This window comes from Rana temporaria, chromosome 1, assembly GCF_905171775.1.
Source record: "Rana temporaria chromosome 1, aRanTem1.1, whole genome shotgun sequence".
Classification (NCBI taxonomy): Eukaryota; Metazoa; Chordata; class Amphibia; order Anura; family Ranidae; genus Rana; species Rana temporaria.
In genome coordinates, this window is record NC_053489.1 from 345,789,671 (window position 1) to 345,809,763 (window position 20,093).

At 41.2% G+C, this 20,093-nt stretch overlaps 1 protein-coding gene across 1 annotated transcript in view; it reads left to right on the forward strand.

The window, feature by feature from the left end:
• Positions 1-4,171, forward strand: part of SLC49A3 (solute carrier family 49 member 3) — a 40,424-nt gene extending 36,253 nt beyond the window's left edge. The window contains exons 9-10 of the mRNA XM_040361912.1: positions 653-765; positions 3,590-4,171. Of these exons, the coding sequence (XP_040217846.1) occupies positions 653-765; positions 3,590-3,738 (262 nt within the window). The 3' untranslated portion in view covers positions 3,739-4,171. The remainder of the gene's footprint in view (positions 1-652; positions 766-3,589) is intronic.
• Positions 4,172-20,093: the final 15,922 nt, after the last annotated feature.

Sequence of the window (20,093 nt, forward strand, 5' to 3'; positions counted from 1 at the left end):
CTAAACTTTGAGCTGTTCTTTCAGCCCCAAATCCAGTCGCTGTATAATCTTGTAGACTCCACGTCATCTCCCAAATATGCCTCTTCTTAACCAATTAAATCACCAAGCCATTCACTCTATTGTTACCTCTTGCAATGTGTTTAGGGGTCCATGAGGTCTGAAAGGTTGGTGACCACTGACCTAGTTTATATATTTGACTGTCCTTTCTACTTCCTTCGTTTTCACCAGATGCAGTTCAATGCATTTTTATTCTGCATCAAAAACGCATTGACAGTGTTAAATACGTATTTTAAATGGCCCTAGTTCACACCAGTGCACTGGGTTCTAGTGCAGTCAACAAAAATAAAACACGTTATATATATATGTATAGAATGCAGCAATATGCATCGAAAACACACCGGAATACACATATCCTCAATTCAGATTTAGAAAAAAAAGATGGGAAAACATGCACTGGAATGCCCAAAACGTACTAGTACGCATCAAAAACGTGCATGTAGAAAAGAAACACATTCAGAATGCAGAAATTGTGGTGTGAACTGGCCCTTAAAAAGAATTTAACTTCCACATTTTACAGTAATTATATTTTTAGAGCAAATATGAAAAACCGGTTATACTAAATGGAAGGAAATTGTTGTTTTTGTATCCCAAGTCAGGTCCAGGGAATAATCTTCATGGTGCTGTTTCAGATGCTTGCCAAGCCTTATGCTGCGCCTCCACTGTCTTCCTGTGGTGTGAATCAGATTGAAATTTATGACTGGTCAAGTATGTTTTATTTTTTTATTTCTTGACTTTCTAAGTACATTAACTATGGGAGCCGTACTGTTATGAGGACATAACACACCCAATAAAACAATTTACTTTGAAGAGTGTAGATCTTTAAGATATACTTCTTTAAGTGGAACCTCAGGAAAAAAATACTTACCTTAGAACGATGCCCTGCAGTGCCGCCCGCACTTCGCTCCCACGGTCGACATCTTTCACTGGAGTTACTTCCGTGTTCGCGGGCTCCGGCGTTTTGACTGGCCGGATCTGCGGTGACGTCACTCCCGCACATGCGAGCAGGAGCTGCCAATCATGGCATGACCCTGAAAAAATGGTGCAGTTTCTTCAGTGTGCATGTGCCAATATCGTTGGCAGCAGCGTATATAGTGACTATCCCCTAAACTATGCAAGTTTAGGAGATATTTACAGTAACTTCAGGTAAGCCTTATTATAGGTTTACCTGTAGGTACAAGTGGTGTAACAGAGTTTACAACCACTTAAAGGGGTGTTCCACTCATTTTTAATGTTTATTTAAAGTCAGCAGCTACAAAAAGTGTAGCTGCTGGCTTTTAATAAACATACACTCACCTGCTCCACGTTCCAGCGACGCGCCGGCCGGGGATCCGCTCCTCTCCGGCCAGCGTCTTCATTCTAAGTGTGGGCACCCGGCCATGACAGCTTTCGGCTTCACGGCCGGGCACCCACTGCGAATGCATGAGCGGCGCTGCGCTGCGCCATCCGATTGGACAAGCGATCGCCTGGGACCTGTCACGTGTCCCAGGCGATCGCCTACAGGGAGGGGCTGCCAAAAGGCGATATGACGTATCGCCTTAGCAGCCCCTCGGCGGAAGGAGGAAGTGGGACAGGAATGCCAAATGTGACATGTAAGAGTGGATTAAGCGGAAGTTCCACTTTTGGGTGGAACTCCGCTTTAAGTCAGAAAATTTAAGTCCTGCAAATCACTTCACCCTGGCTGGCCCCTTTTGCAGGTATAGCTATTGTAAGGGGTTAGCCCAAAGGGGATCATCTTCCATTGGAAAAGGGTAATCTGACTTGTAGCCAGTTATATTTTAAAAGGTTGCATGAAAATAACACAAACAAAAACAGAAAATAAACCCTCTCCATCCAGGCACTAACTGAACATTGCGGTTTCCTAACTCACAGGTAAAGGGCTTCTCCCAGTCACCCACAAAACAAATATAATGCAAACCTTTTCCATTACAAAGCAAACTTCACTTAAGCATAGGGTGCCCACGTGCCCGGGACTGTCTCGCAATTGACATGTCTGTCCTGGGTCCCGGCCACCTTCATACCGGGACAATACAGTGTCCCGGAATGAAATAGAGGACACAGCCACCCCCTACTAACTAGTAACTACATATCTGGAACTGGTTTCTAGGGCCAGCGCTGCCTGGCTTCCTACAACCCGTGTAAATTTACTCTCAGACAGTGAGGCCGGGAGCGAGGCCTGCACCTAGTGCAGTGCTGCTGTCCCCACCCACCTCGGCACCTCCTCCTTCTCCGGCACCCAGCAGCAAGGACTGGTGTGATCTTTACTCTCCAGACAGTGACTCCACTCCTTTCCCTCAATGAACGTGGCTCATAAAGAGGGAGTGACAGCAGCACTGCATCTAATGGCAGGCTAAAAGGCAAGAGAATACAAAAAATTAGATTCTTATACTGCTTGGTTTGGACACCATTTCTACAGGACAGGCTGAGCTGCATGTACACTTATTTTTTTTTTTTAACTAAAAGATTCTAAAAGGCATTGACATTGCATTACCATATCCAAGATTGACATTCACAATTTACACTGCACAAGCACCCCTGATTACTTATCACTGCATCATACTGTCCCTTTTCAAATACTACATTACTACCCCTTACTAAGGCAGCTGAGTTTTCATTTAACATAATGCTGAAATACAGTCAGGTATAAAATCCACAAATAATGCAGCTCTATATTCACTAATACACCATTACATGTATTTTTTAATGCAGCCAGTGTAAGGCTGCTTTCACATTGCAGCGTGCAGCGCGGTGACGGTATAGCCGCGCTATTTGTAGCGCGGCTATACCGTCGTGTTTACCGCAGTATTCGGGGGATAACGGTGAGGTTTTAACACCCGCTAGCGGCCGAAAAGGGGTTAATACCGCGGTATTACAGCGCTTTCCCATTGATTTCAATGGGAAGGCGCTGTATAGGAGCGGTGAACACACCGCTCCTATACCGTGGTAAAGATGCGGCTAGCAGGACTTTTGGAGCGTTCCTGCTAGCGCACCGCTTCAGGTTGAAAGCCTTCGGGCTTTCACATTGAAGACTACAGGGCATGATTTTTCATGTGGTATAGCAGCGCTATTTTTAGCGCTGTACCGCATGAAAAACGCCCCAATGTGAAAGGGGTCTAAGTACCTGAATTTGACATGGTATCAGCCTCTTGCAATCCTTGTACAGTACAGCTCAGACTAGGGGAGAGAAAAGCGGAAAAATTAGCCAATAGGTTGTCTTGTAGTGTTTATGTGCTAAAAAGGGACATGCTGATAGCAGAAAGCAGCGTAACGGGTCTGCTTGTCCCTCACTGTCCATCACAGGCTTCAGGGGCAAGAGCTAGTTGTGTTACCTGCAGCAAAGAATGTTCAGGTCCCCTGCCAAAAAGGTTTGTGCTGTATGGCAGAGCCTTTTAAATCTCAGGTCTGGAGGGATGGAACTACAGATTTTTTGGCAGGCAAGCAGCTTGTATTTAGCTGTTTCAGTTTAGCTTTAAGTGAGATTATATCAGCTTCTCCAGTATTTAATTGTTGGTATGTCTTTCCTTTTAAACAGTTTCAACTTTAGTAATGGCTGGTGTATGTAGCATTGGAGCCTGCATTATGATCATCTTTTTTCATACGGACTACAAAAGAATAACAGCAGAAGCAGACTGTGAAGAAAGTGCTATCAACATAAATGATGGCAATGAACCCCATACGTAACTTGGACTGCAAGGTTACTAACTGAAGACCAAACAAAGGGATATTCAGGGATAATCTGAATATGAACTTAGAGCCCTGGCAAAACCTCTATAGAGGCATTTTACACAAAAGGAGACTTAGTCACTGACAGATCTTTAAAAGCAGGATGAAGGTAACGGATAGTCATTTTAAATTGAGTTTTTAATTATAATGTTTTCTGATAGGATTGAAAATTGACTGCTTGTAATTCACTTTATTGTTAAAATGTCAGTTTATGTGCACAAAGGTACACCAAATTGCACTTTAAAAGGGGAATTTGCCAAATGGTGAATGGTATACCCTGTACATAGCTCTAGGAGGAGGAGAGAACTACCATGCAGAAAAAGTGTCTCCAAATTTGTGTTGCCAACATCCCTAAAATTATAGACTGAACAAAAGTTACATCCCCCCCCCCCCCCCCGGAACTATGGGACTTTAAGGCTAGACTAAATTAACAATATATTAATTAAAAAGTAAAAACAAAGTTTATTGAAATAATAAAAATTGGTGCACACAACACCATGAAAATACAGGATACAAAGATACCAACTCTCATAATTGACTGATGAGTGGCATGGAGGTAACTTCTCATTGAGCCCAACGTGTTTCGGGAATGTAGGGATTTATGCCTTCTTCAGGGGAATAGAGAAGTTTATAACATTGGAGATATCATAAGAACATTTTCCCTAAGGGTGTGGCACCCTAATATAGATCTCTATTGGGGTGCCACACCCTTAGTGAAAACATTTCTGCAGCATTATTTACTTCATGATTCTTTGCAATTATACCTTTGATGATCTATGGCATGAGTCTTCAAACTATGGCCCTCCGGTTTTTCAGGAACTACAATTCTCATCATGCCTAGTCCTGTCTGTGAATGTCAGATTTTTACAATGCTTCATGGGATGTGTAGTTCCGCAACAGCTGGAGGGCTGTAGTTTGAGGATCCCTGATCTGTGGCGTTGGTATGTATGGCTCATGGCTGACGCAGTGAATTGATGTGCACATTTTTTCCCTGTCGCATATTCTTGATCTATGTTATGCTCTGTTACAGAATATCTCCAATGTTATAACCTTCTCTATGTTCCTGAAGAAGGGGTAAATCTCTACATTCCCGAAACGCTTCAGGGTCAATGAGAAGTTACCTCCATGCCACTCATCAGTCAATTATGAGTATTGGTATCTTTGTATCTTGTATTTGTATTTTCAAGGGGATGTGTGCACCAATTTTTAATATTTCAATAAACTTTATTATACTTTTAATTAATATATTGTTCATTTAGTCTGCCCTTAAAGTCCCATAGTACCGGGGAGTACCTTTTGTCCTTCTGTACATAACTCTAAGTGTGCTGTTCAACTGGGAAAGGGCAACGGGTTTATTTAGCTCACTTTGCTCAAAAGGGGTTTATAAAAGTGATCTGTGGAGGTCAACACTGTTCTTTACAGTGTCAACACATGCAGTGCCTGTAACTACTGCAGACAATTGGAATAACATGCCTTTAAGCAAAACCCTGGAGAATAATAAAAAAAAAACTGCCCTTGCAGTAGGGCTTCCCTGCTCTGCAAGCATCAAATTGTTGGTTTTTATCTAGGGTACAATTAAAAGCATATTTTCTTACATTAGCCCTAACACCCCTGACAGCCAGCACTCTCCTCTGATGCTCTGGGTTTTGGGTGGGCCCTTCGTGCTCTCACTTGCATTGTAAGACTATAGAATAACTGCTCAGATATGTCTATAGATGAATGGTCCTGATGGTCCTGCATTGTATGTGATGGCATCAAAGTGCAACCACTGGACAGAGCACCTCAGAGAAGTGGCTTCAGGGGACTTGTCGCTTGAAGAGGAGGAGTCTACAGGAATGAGGGAGAACCCCACTGTAAGGGTAATTTTTTTAAGTTCAGCTTACAACACTGATGTTCCTACATTGCACACATTTTTCTAACCTTCTTACATAGATGAGACCTGTGTGGCTTGTTTGATTAAACTGCACACTAGTGAGAATATTTACCAGTGAGTGTGAATAGCACCCCCAAGCTATCTTGCACACACCAGATCGGCAACCTCTTCACAGTAAAAAGTGAGTCTTTTAGAGGCCATATGCCGATTTGGAATGTGTAAACAGCTGGTAGTGTGTCAGTAAGGGCATGCATGCAGCAATTGAGACCTATACAGTAGTGATATGTATGGCATGTGAACTGGCGAGAAAGTTTACTGTAACTTGCTAACAGCTTACAGATTTGTAATTAGGCACACATTTGGCAATATATGTGAGCTTGTTCTGCTTGAGTACAGTTTCCATTTTAATTGCAATAGAAGATACAGTCAGGTCCATAAATATTGGGACATCGACACAATTCTAATCTTTTTGGCTCTAAACACCACCACAATAGATTTGAATTGAAATGAACAAGATTTGCTTTAACTGCAGACTTTCAGCTTTAATTTGAGGGTATTTACATCCAAACCAGGTGAACGGTGTAGGAATTACAACAGTTTGTATATGTGCCTCCTACTTTTTAAGGGACCAAAAGTAATGGGACAATTGGCTGCTCAGCTGTTCCATGGCCAGGTGTGTGTTATTCCCTCATTATCCCATTTACAAGGAGCAGATAAAAGGTCCAGAGTTAATTTCAAGTGTGCTATTTGCATTTGTAATCTGTTGCTGTCAACTCTCAATATGAGATCCAAAGAGCTGTCACCATCAGTGATGCAAGCCATCATTAGGCTGAAAAAAACAAAACAAAACCCATCAGAGATAGCAAAAACATTAGGTGTGGCCAAATCAACTGTTTGGAACATCTTTAAAAAGAAAAAACGCACCTGTGAGCTCAGCAACACCAAAGGACCCGGAAGACCATGGAAAACAACTGTAGTGGATGACCGAAAAATTATTTCCCTGGTGAAGAAAACACCCTTCACAACAGTTGGCCAGATCAAGAACACTCTCCAGGAGGTAGGTGTATGTGTGTCAAAGTCAACAACCAAGAGAAGAATTCGCCAGAGTAAATACAGAGGGTTCACCACACGATGTAAACCATTGGTGAGCCTCAAAAACAGGAAGGCCAGATAAGAGTTTGCCAAACAACTAAAAAAGTCTTCACAGTTCTGGAACAACATCCTATGGACAGATGGGACCAACATCAACTTGTACCAGAGTGATGGGAAGAGAAGAGTATGGAGAAGGAAAGGAACTGCTCATGATCCAAAGCATACAACCTCATCAGTGAAGCATGGTGCTGGTAGTGTCATGGCGTGGGCATGTATGGCTGCCAATGGAACTGGTTTTCTTGTATTTATTGATGATGTGACTGCTGACAAAGGCAGCAGGATGAATTCTGAAGTGTTTCGGGCAAAATTATCTGTTTATATTCAGCCAAATGCTTCAGAACTCATTGGACGGCGCTTCACAGTGCAGATGGGCAATGACCCGAAGCATACTGTGAAAGCAACCAAAGAGTTTTTTAAAGAGAAAGAAGTGGAATGTTATGCAATGGCCAAGTCAATCACCTGACCTGAATCCGATTGAGCATGCCTTTTACTTGCTGAAGACAAAACTGAAGGGAAAATGCCCCCAAGAACAAGCAGGAACTGAAGACAGTTGCAGTAAAGGCCTGGCAGAGCATCACCAGGGATGAAACCCAATGTCTGGTGATGTCTATGCGTTCCACACTTCAGGCTGTAATTGGTTGCAAATCCTTTGCAGTCAAGTATTAAAAAGTGAAAGTTTGATTGTTAATTTGTCCCGTTACTTTTGGTCCCTTAAAAAGTGGGAGGCACATATACAAACTGTTGCAATTCCTACACCGTTCACCTGATTTGGATGTAAATACCCCCAAATTAAAGTTGAAAGTCTGCAGTTAAAGCTCATCTTGTTTGTTTCAATAAAAAATCCATTGTGGTGGTGTAAAGAGCCAAAAAGATTAGAATTGTGTCGATGTCCCAATATTTATGGACCTGACTGTATTTCTTTATTGTCCACTGAGGGACATAACATTTCATATTCATGACCTGTGGATTATACTGTGGTCACCCTCTCACTCTATCCTACATGTTTAATCTCTCCCTCTCTTCTGGCATCTTCCCCAACTCTCTAAAACATGCACTGGGCACCCCCATACTTAAAAAGCCTTCTTTGGACCACAGCAATCTAAACACACATTAGTGCTTGATGCTGGTGTTTCAACTAATGCTCCCCATCCTGTACACACACACACACTTGCCCTACCACCTTCTCATTTCTGTGCAGGTGACAAACAGTACCTCCCCTTTGTTCCTTGAAACCCAACACTAGCAAGCCTCCTTGGACTGGGGTCATAGTGTTTCTTTAAAGCACAGGTGTCACACTGGTGGCCCTCCAGCTGTTGTGGAACTACAAATCTCTTGAGGCATTGCAAGGCTGACAGTTACAACACATCCCAGACCTTATCTTTAAGTGTTTGGGCCTGGCCTGCCACTTACTTGCACTTTGTGAGTACCCCTCTCCTGGCTAATACTTTTTTTTTGTACTTACACTAAATTGTATTTTGAGGGGTCTAAGGGGCACATCTCTCTCCCCTCCTGTATTGATTATTGCTATTGGGGTGCCTTTTCTGTACTGCCTAATACAACTGAGTGGCATTGTTAGAGGTGGTATTAAAGCCCCTAGACCAGTGGTTCTCAACCTTCTAGTGCCGTGACCCCCTGATAAAATTTCCCAAGTTGTGGGGACCCCTAACAGTAAAATTATTTTTGTAGCGTGGGTTGTCAGCACCCAAGGCAAGACAAGTAATTTGCGCTTCTAACCCACAAACATTTAGCGCTCCCTGAGTCCCTTCCACTCGTACAGTATTAAAACCCCTTACGGTGCATTTGAGGATGTACCCCTCTTTCTATTTGTTCTTCTTTCTTTCCCCCGCCCCATCCCTCTCTCTAGCCGTCTTTCGCTCCCTTTTTCTTTGTTGCCCCTCTTTTTCTCTCCCTTCCATGTATTCTCTATTTTTATTCCTTCTCTTACCCCTGGGGGGGGGGGGGGGGGGGTGGTTAATAGGATCAGTGGCAGCGCTGATGGGGAGTTCTGATCAGTCAACTTAGGTGTTCATGATCAAGGTCATCTGTTCATCTGAGATCTGTAGTGGGGACTTTTAATGGCAACTATAATCACGGGTAGTGTTACTCGCTGTTACTCGTTACTCGCTGAAAAAGGCTCCCATGCCTTTTCAGTGTGAAAGCCTGAGTGCTTTCACACTGGGGTGGTGCACTTGCGGGACGTTAGAAAAAGTCCTGCAAGCAGTATCGTTGGGGCAGTTTGGGAGCGCTGTATACAGCGCTCCTAAACCACCCCTGCCCATTAAAATGAATAGGCAGTGCTGCCAAAGCACCTGCAAAGTGCTTCGGCAGCGCTGCAACACGGGCTCTTGGAACCCTTTCTTTGGCCGCTAGTGGGGGTTAAAAGCTCCCCTCTAGCGGCCGAAAAAAGCGCAGCTATAACAACAGTAAAGCGCCGCTAAAACTAGCGGCTCTTTACCGCTAACGCCGGGCACTTTCAGTGTGAAAGTAACCTAACAGACTGAAGTTTATCCCTTTGATCTGTAAATGAACAGAAAGATACATTGGGGATTATTTACAAAAGGCAAATCCACTTTTCACTACAAGTGCAAACTGCACTTGAAATTGCACTGAAAGTGCAGTCTCTGTAAATCTGAGGGGTATATCTTAAATGAAGGGAAGCTCTGCTGATTTTATCATCCAATCATGTACAAGCTAAAATGCTGTTTATTTTCCTTGCATATCCCCCTCAGATTTACAGCGACTGCACTTTCAGTGCAATTTCAAGTGCAGTTTGCACTTGTAGTGCAAAGTGGATTTGCCTTTTCGTAATAACCCCCATGTTTCTTTTTATCTCTTTCAGCACTGAGCGATGTTGATAAACATCTCTGGCTGCTTTTTTTTTTTTGACAGCTGTGAGCAGGAACTGCTCTGCACTTGTTGCATGAATCGTGGAAATGTTGGATTAAGATTGTGTGTGTGTGTGTGTGTGTGGGGGGGGGGGGGGGTAAATCGAGATCGCCATTCATTTTTTTAACGATTAATTGTGCGGCTTATCAAGATCAGTAGAGTTCTTAAAGAGAGCTGTAAGTTAATGTTTGAATCCTATTTAAGATTCTAGACTATAGGTTGCACACTGCTAACCTAGATACTAGAGATTGATGTCTTTTAAATTTGTATTAATTATTTAAATACCATGTGTTATAATGACCAAGAATTGTTTAAAATGCTCTTCAATAAAAATATGGTACTGTATGGTCTTTATTGTTCTAACTTTGATGAAAAGTTCATGTCATGGGCAGAACACCAGACTTTCTCTTTCCTACTGAGTAGCATGATTCATATTCATACCAGGAATAAAGTATACCAGCATATGCTATGTTTCATTTAAAGCATGTACACATTTCTAGCCTTATTCAGTCAACACTCTTTGCAGTGTTTGCAGATTGGGTACCTTCTAGCCATGTGTAGTTCAATTAAAGGGAAAATACAATGGTTTGAGGTTTGTTTTATTATTCTTTTATACATTTTTAAACAGTCAGTTTTTAAATCTTTGTTTCACAAACTAACATTTAGTAAATTAAAAATGAATTGCGTAGTACTATGAGTTAACTGCACTCATAGCACGGCAGAGCTGCTTGCTTTGAGTTTGATAAAAGATTTGAACTGAACTATCAGATAAGTAATGACACTGGGCTTTAATCAAAGTAGCAAACAGAGTTACGCCATACCGCGACTTGCACAGTTTAGGTTGACTAACATGACTCTATAACGCTTAAGCCTCATACACACGATCAGAAATTCAAATGAATTTTTCCGTGGATTTTTGTTCGAAAGGACGTTGCCTTGAACTTGGTATGCATACACACAGCAGGACTTTTTCAGCAAACTTTCCCAAAATCACATGTTTTTTCAGCTCTTTACCACCACCCTTTGGTCAACTTCTGTATTGTTATCTGATCTTTTGCATTGGTTCTGAGAATGCGTGTTTGTACTTTGGACTTAAAGTGGAGTTTCCATCCCAAAATTTTTTTTTCATTATTAAGCTCATTAGACCTAAAAAAGTAAAAAAAAAAATTTTTTTTTTTTACTCATCTGGAAATGCCTGTTGCTATGCAGTCCCACGAAATCTGCCTTTGAAACCACCTAGGATTCTGACATCATCTCCCTCTAATGCTCCTGGGAAATGTGTGTCATCATTTCCCAGGATGCAGTGCGCTGTCCAATTATCACTCCACATCCAAGACTTCCAGGAAGTAAGTGCTTGTAGGATTCACAATGCCCACAAGCAAAATGACAACCGTGTAGACATAGTTTTATAAACTATCTTTTTTGAAGATCTATGCGGATCGGCGGCAGATTGTAAAATAGTAAGTGACCGGATTTATATTTTAAAAAAGCAGGATGAAAGGACATAGATTTAAAAAATGCTAATTTTGGTTGGAACTCCGCTTTAAGTACGATGGATTTCTGTACACACGGCATGACTTTGCACCATAGGACTTTTGTAGCCGGAAAGTTTGTCCGTTTGCAAAGTGAACTTTTGTCCGAAAAACCTGCTCATTTTGAAGTTTGTTGTCAAAAAGTCGGATCGTGTGTATGGGCCTTAAGTTGGAGAAATTACTCTCTGATCCCAAACACTCTAAACTTGTTTCTAAATATTATTGCTGTGATTTTCTGATCACAGTCAGTGTTGATGAGGGAATCCTTTCCACTGAGCTATTGTGTTCTCCCCGCAGGGGAGGGGGGTGTGGGGAGCCTGGAAAACACAATGATTACTGCTACCGGCTGCGGCCAATGGCAACAGCCGCATGCTAAAAATCCAACAGGCTGGTTGTACCCAAGTCGATCGATGGACCAACTTATAGATGGATCGCATCTCAACCAGTCCCTGCTGAACTGCCTGAGATTCAAGCCATCTATGGCTGGCTTTACACCAATAGACTTTTGGCGATGTAATCTTATTGACAGAAAGATATACCTGACATAACTGAGGAGGTCTGGCAGGAAATTCTTCCCTTGTAAGTACCCATAGTTATTTTGTCAAGAGACAAGGTCATTCAGATGAAATTTCTATACTAGCCATATTAAACTCCTTATATTCTGTTCAAGATGGGTAGACTTCATTCTTCCTCCTGTTTATAAACGCTCCTCTAATAATGGCACCTTTTATCATTTGGTGCCCTTCCATACCCGTGATCGCTCCTCAGTCGGGGACAGGGATCACCAACTTCATTAGCTTGGTGATTCAGCTTCCTAATATCTGTAATCCACTTTGTTGTTTGCTGGATTATATAACGGAAGACAGCCTGCCTAACTGTAAGAAACTCCTTTTACGTTAAGTATTTTTTTACGTGAAGAAATTATTAGCAACCCAATGGAAATCTTCAACTCCTCCTACTTTAGCACAATGGCTTAGCCTCGATAATAAGGCAATTTTTTGTATAAATTGACATATGAAGCCAGAGGTTGCCCGAAGAAATGTAATAAGATATGGACCCCCTGGCTAGACTCACAAGCTACTGTACCACCTGAATGATGATATATGTCTCTCGCACACATCTCCATACCATATAGGGCTAACTCTCTTATGTATGGCGATCGGCTATTTGTGTCTATTTATATGTACATTACTTTTATATGAAACTGCTGGTGTTTTTTTCTTCCCATGTACTGTTGCAATATACTGAATGGACAGTTCTTCATATTGTACCTTGTTTGTATTTAAACAATGTCTGTTTGTTTTTTCTATGTTAAGAAAACCAATAAAAACGACCTTTACAAAAAAATTGCAGAGTCTTCAAACAAAAAAGAGAGCCTAAACTCCACCTACTAGTTTGAAAGCAGAATGTTAATATGCCAGATTTCAAATGTACATAAGAAAAAAACCAAAGTATTTTTTACATTTTTATTATTTTAATCCTATTTAGAACAAATAAATTATTTTATATAGGGACCACAGATATATTTTGTTGGGGTTTGGCTAGGGCCGAAACAATTAATCGATTATGAAAATAGTTGCCAACTATTTTCATAATCGATTCATCGGTCAGCATGCAGAACGCATTATTTGTTTACATATCTGGAAATACAGTGAAGCACACATACAGCTCAGTACACCATCCATACGTGTCAGTAAGTGCCTGAAAACTTGTGAATGTGTGAGGAGCAATGCCTCATGGGACATGTAGTCCTGGGCAGGAAGTCAGTGGTTCTAAATGCAGAAGGTTTTTTTTCCTTGCTATAGGGGCACTCTATGCAATACTTTGCAGCTTGCTATTGGGGCACTCTGAACGCAGGAGGAGCCAGAAGCGTCGGTGATAGGGTGACCACATTTCCAAACGGCCATTCAGGGACCCAAAAATCAGCTTGTGCTGTAATGAATCACAGCACAGCTGGGGCGGCAGATGCACGCTCTACACTGCCCTGCTGTGATTAGACACAAGAGGTGGGATTTAAGATTTCTCCAATCACAAGCAGGGGGCAGGATTGTGCTCCTCCAGACATTCACGGCCAGGACAAGGGCTGTGAGTGAGTAAAGCGGCTATGTGGTGGCCTTTTTTGGGGGCAACAGATAGAGGGGAGGGGGATGGCAGTGTCAGCTTCATTCCGGGACACTGTATTGTCCTGGAATGAAGGTGCCCGGGACCTGGGACTGTCCCGGGCAATCCGTAAGTGTCCTTGTAAAGTGGTAGATTGTTTGTAATCCTTTTTTTTTTCAAAAGGAGGTGGAAGGGAGGCTTGTTTCTTCCAATGCAAGGTGATTGCCTTTTTTTGCATAGAACAAAAGGGAGGCTGAAAAAGTTTTTTCTGCTCTGGGAAAATTGTCCATCAGACGCAATGTGCAAACTTCCATAACTAGATGTACTGATGTTGATATGTGCTTTTTGGTGCCTGTTCGTACCTCTGACCAATAACTCCTTATTCTAGGACATGAACAAAAAATGTGCGTAAAATCAACCTGGGAGTCACCTCTGAGGAGTGGGAGGGATTCATCACATGGAGCCTGGAAGGGGTGAAATAAGCTCTGTGGATTCATTGGATTAATCTGTCCTGTGTGGAAACTAATGTTTTAAACGGTAGTTCCCAGATATCATCCCCAGTCATCATTATCTAGGTGTGGTATATCCCTCAACCACTTGTTTTTCAATTTATCTAGGGGAGCTGATACAATCGTAACCAGTTGTGGGCTTCTCGGCGCAGTCAGTTTTGAGTGTCTGTTCTAAATCTGATTCCATCATGTTAAGCGAGGCCCAAGGAAATTGACTCTTAGGGCCCTTTCACGGACGTGAACCTCCGCTTGCTCGGCTGGGATCCTGCCGCTGTGCAGGGACCGCCCTGTCTGATCTCTGCTCTCCCCTATGGGGGGATCGGATGGACACGAACCGTCTGTCTGTGTTCACCCGATCCGATTCACAGACGGATGGAAAAATAGGATTTCCTCCGTCTGCAGAATCAAAGCATTGCGGACCCGGATGAGATCGGGTGTCGGCAGATGTTCATCCGCTGACACCTGATATGTCATAGGGATCAATGTATGTCCCTCTTTCATCTGTAAACGGATGGATGAAAATGACATACGATCTGCTCGTGTGAAAGGGCTGTTAAAGGCACGGGAGAGTTGTCTATAGTTAAAGGTGTGTGTCTGGGGTACGTTAAAGTCTTCAGAAAGACTGGTTAGTGGGCGTAAGGAGCCTTGGCTCACTATCCATGAGATGTTTTTTTTTGGCCAAATTTCACTTGTTTTTAACATTCAGTTTTAAAATGAATGTAATTTCTGAACCAAAAAACACATATCCTGTCTAAAAATTAATTTGACCAAGAAGTTTTCTATTTTGCTCCTTCGAATTTTTCCATCACTGTGTTCTAAAAAACGAACGTCGAAGAAAGAAAAGAAAATCAAATGAACGAGGAAGCCATTGTTTTTCTATGGCTAGCATAAGTGACAGCAGGCAAAGAGCTTCTATGACAAGAGAGTCTGTCATACATAATACTGTATATTGCACTTCTGTCTGAAAATTGGCAAAACAGTTTTACATTTTTTTCTTTAAATAACTTATTTGATCTCTGAGATATTTACCAGATTCAACCTCTAATAGTATACACATTGACTATATTATACACCAAACTTTTTAAAAGGTTATTATCCGATTAATCAAAACAACATTCGGCCAACTAATTTAATTATGAAAATAATCGTTAGTTGCAGCCCTAGTTTTGCCAGAAAAATATGCTTGATGGTTTTAAACACTTTTAATATATTTAGGCGTGTCTAGGAACGTGAAGGTCTTGGGTGTTAAATTTATTCTAGCCATTGAAATGATTTAACACTTAAGCACTAAACACACCTAGCGCTAGCATGTGGTTTTTCTTAAACAAACGGTGGAGTAGCGCTAAAGAGTGAAAAGGCCTTCATATGCCATCTAAATCAATGAGAAGGCTAAAATAGGAGTCCAATAAATATCAAAAATGTGAACAGATTGATAAATGAAAATAAAAAAATAAAAAAATTAATAGTCCAAAAATGTGTCAAATTTAAGTGTTAGCACACTGCTGCAACCATGAAGGAAAAAACTCTGGGTCCAATGATAAATATAGCTTGCTGACCCTTACCAGAATGGAAGATCCTAACGGATCTAGTCAAGCTGAATTCACTGGATCCTAAATGTTGGAATGGAGCTTGTCTGTTGAACCGATCCTCCAAGGGGTCACCGATCCACCAGTAAAGCAACCAGAGAAAATAAACAGAACCTGTGATCCGTCAGGATCAATCAAAGCAGAGGGGATGTGGACAATGTGAAGTTATGGGACGTCCCAACCAATAGCATCGAATTCACCAGCAAAGGTCCAAATATGTGTGAGAAAGGAAAACTCACATAGCGTGATACCGTAGAGGTTTTTAATACAAAAACAAGCAGCACACTTACAGTTTAAAGTAGAAATGTCAACGAGGATAAAAAAGCCGGCCGGCGTGTCAGAACAAAAGTCCTCAAATCGCGGTGACGTCAGCACGTCGCCTCCCAACGTTTCATCTACACTAGACGTGGTCACGGGAATGTGGTTTTTCTGCCAAAACACTCCTGCTTCTGGATGCACTGGCAGTGTGTTTTTTTTCTTCTTTTTACTATCTCTAAACTCCTCTAAATGCCTGTGAGCCTGGACACATAGGTGCATCTTTATGCCCCTAAACTCCCCTGCATGCTAGCCTAAGAGCAGCGTTAAAAAAGTCCTGTGTGCATGAGGCCTAAAGCCAAGCAGCGAAAGAATGTGCAAAGTGTAGTAATCCACAGCTACCAATCACAGTTCTGTATATACAAATCAGATAAAGATGAAGCACTTGCCATTGGTCGTGATTTGTTCTTTTTTTTTTTGCTTTACTGAAACTTGGGGAAAATATGGAAGAAACTAATTTGAATCCCCCCTGGGATTTCTAGCTGCTGCCATCTTGAGTAAGGACCCTTTCACACTGAGGCAGTTTGCAGGTGCTATTGCGCTAAAAATAGGGCCTGCAAACCCACCCTAAACAGCAGCTGCTGTTTCTCCAGTGTGAAAGCCCGAGGGCTTTCACATTGGAGTGGTGCACTAGCAGGACCGCTCCAAAAGACCTGCTAGCAGCATCTTTGGAGCGGTGTGTTTACTGCTCCTCCCCATTGAAAGCAATACTGCCGAGGAGCATTGCGGGCGGTATTAACCCTATTTCGGCCGCTAGCAGGGGTTAAAACTGCACCGCTAGCGGCTGAATACGGTCATTATTAAGACACTCAGTACATTATGATCCAGCCCTTTATTGAAAATATGAAGACTCATGGGATGTATGCCTAGGCCAGAAATTGTATAATTGTTCTCTTCTCCAGGCTGGGCGACCCTCCATAATGCAGAGACTAAAGAAACTTGGCACTCCATAATGAAGTGGAAAATATATATATTTTTTTATTCTAGACAATATAATCAAATACAGTATTAACCATACTAAAAACAAATTGAAGAAATTAGGAAAAATCCTAGATGTTTTTCCACTGAAGACAAAAAATTATAAATAAACTAACATATCTAGAAAAAGAAAACATCTATAATCACCACAGACAGATAGCTCAAAACATTTATGCGAGTGCCATACAGGGATATCTTTTCAATAATGCAACCAAAGAATAATGTAACTTTAAGCCATATGTAGAACTTTTACTGCAATATACAATTTGCCCACTAGATGGTAGTTTTAAAACACTATAGGATGTATTTACTAAAGCTAGAGAGGACAAAATGAGTCACAAGTCTGCATAGAAATCAATCAGTTTCCAGGTTTTATTGCCAAAGCTTAATTTAACAAGCCGAGTTTAGAAGCTGGTTGGTTTCTATGCAGAATTGTGACTCATTTTGCCCTCTCTAGCTTTAGTTAAAAAAAAAACTGTGTACAAAACTACCATCAAGCATACAACAATTGTAAGCTTTAAGTTTGTCACCCTGTCAATTAGGAGGCATAAAGTGCCGATACCTGGACATCTAACATGTCATTGTCTGTGCAGTGCCCACATGCCGGGGTATTCTGTATAGGCTAAGCTCAAATACTTGCAGATAGTGTGAGGGATTACCCGCTTCCATCATAAAGATCTAGGGGTTTCTGGAAGACTGTTTACTAAACTTAATTTTTGGTCATTATTGAGACACTCAGTACATTATGATCCAGCCCTTTATTGAAAATATCAAGTTTTTGTTTACCCACCTCGATGCAGTCATTTGGTAATGCGCCCTATATAAATTAACCCAAAAATGCATGTATATTACATGATATACCAGAAAAAAGATATACCAAAAGAATTGATGTACAATTGAATATAAAATATTCCCTATAAAAGCTTACTCGACCATGTGTCTTTAAAGCGCCTGTCCCTATCTCCTTTTAGTGCACATATATTCCAGCTGCTGTCAAATATTTTTTTCAGTTTTGCATAGACTTGGAAAAAGTAAATTCTTTAATAAAGTATAGCACTATCCCTGAAGGAGCCACTTGGTAGATTTTGTTCTCTGCCTCAACTCCGTGAACAACTTTAGCCCCTCTGACACACCAAGCTTAAGTACAGAGCATATTAAACTACTATTACTAGCACAAGTAAAAAATACCATGCAAACAACAGGCTGGTTTGGAATAAAGAATTGGTTGTAGTAGTTTAGAAAAATGATCTATATACCGTAGATTAATCTATACCTGGTAGTCTTCAAATCAGCATGAAGCAATGGCACAAATAACATTAAGAACAAAAATGGCACTGGTAAATGATACTGTAATAACTTTCCTGTAACCAGTGTACTGTGCTGCTAGAGTATATTCTAGGGATGACAATTCTAAGACCCAGGTCTGCTGCAATGGTACCCTTTACTTAAGTCAGTGAGTGAAGTCCTTGCAGGGCAGCCTGTCTAAAGAGACAATCTTTTGCCCAAGTTCTTCAGCTGGCTAATTTGGGGCCCAGTCTTTATGGTGGTACACCCAAGTACACTCCCAGTAATGTCTGCATGCAGCGCTAAGGGCTGCTAGTCAAATGTCCAGTCTCTACTAGCAAGGACAGGTCAATGGCAGTACTGCCCTCTTACCAATCCCAGCAATGGTTCCCTTATTCAGATGGTCTCTGGATCTATGTGCAATGGTTTGGTCCTCAGCAGCCAGGTATACAGCACTCCAGTCTCTCTGCAGCAAAGTTTCATGTACCACCAATAGCGCAGTCCTCAGCCTCTGCACACTCTGATCTGCTCTCTCTGATCCCCAGCACACAAGGTGTCAATGTAAATCACGGCCCGAAATTGCAAAAAATAGTACAGAAACTACTTTTTGAAATCTGTGCAGTGCCGCAAATGTGGCGTTTCACCGATTAGGACGGTCCAGTTGCCGCATATCAAAATGCACCAGTGTTAACCAGGGCTTATTGTCTATAAAACAATGTGCAGGATGCAGTGGCACATCACTTCCGGTGCCACTGACAGCAGGTGAAGAAATTATAGGATGGTGAAAGTAAGTCAGAGATAATAATTTAACAGAGCTTTTAACCTTTTTCATTTTACTTAAAAATGTCTTATGGTTCTATTACTTCCCACTCTGTCTAAAACGTAAAAAAAATAAAAATGAAATAAATGGTTTCAGTTGGTGTTGGGCATCAAATAACCCCATGCTGTCACAAGGATTTATCGCAGTTAAAGTAAAAAAAAATATATTATTAGGTTACCTTAATTAAACACAACAATGTTTAACCACTTAAGGACATAAGGTGTTTTTCAGATTCGGTGTTTACAAGACTAAAACTGTTTTTTTTGCTAGAAAATTACTTAAAACCCCCAAACATTATATATATTTTTTTTCTAACACCCTAGAGAATAAAATGACGGTCATCGCAATACATTTTGTAACACCATATTTGCGCAGCGGTCTTACAAGCGCACTTTTTTTGGAAAAAATTCACTTTTTTTAATAAAAAAATAAGACAACAATAAATTTGGCCCAATTTTTTTATATATTGTGAAAGATAATGTTACACCGAGTAAAATGATACCCAACATGTCACGCTTTAAAATTGCGCCCGCTCGTGGCATGGCGTCAAACTTTTACCCTTAAAAATCTCGATAGGCGACGTTTAAAAAATTCTATAGGTTGCATTTTTTGAGCTACAGAGTAGCTCCAGGGCTAGAATTGTCACTCTCGCTCTAACGATCGCGGCGATACCTCACTTGTGTGGTTTGAACACCGTTTTCATATGCGGGCGCTACTCGCTTATGCGTTCGCTTCTGCGCGCGAGCTCGACGGGGGGCTTTAAAAAAATAGTTTTTTGTTTTCTTATTTATTTTTATTGATTTTATTATTTTTTGCACTGAAATAAAAAAAAAAATTATCACTTTTATTCCTATTACAAGGAATGTAAACATCCCTTGTAATAGAAAAAAGCATGACAGGTCCTCTTAAATATGAGATCTGGGGTCAAAAAGACCTCAGATCTCATATTTAGACTTAAATGCAAGAAAAAAAAAAAAAAAAGGAAAATTTGTCATTTAAAAAAATGACAACAAAATAACCAGTTACACTTACCGGTAGCTGTATTTCTGGTAAGTCTTACAGGACGGCACCCTGAGAGATGACTGGCTTCTCCTGACAGGAAACACAATCAAAAAAGAGGTTAAAAACCCCGCCCCTTCCCGTGCTCCTCAGTTTGAGATAAAGTATGAACCCACCAGTGCACGGAAAAAACACCACAAAAAAATATAATACAAACCAATAATGTATCACAAGGGTGGGAAGTAGGCCTGCCGTCCTGTAAGACTTACCAGAAATACA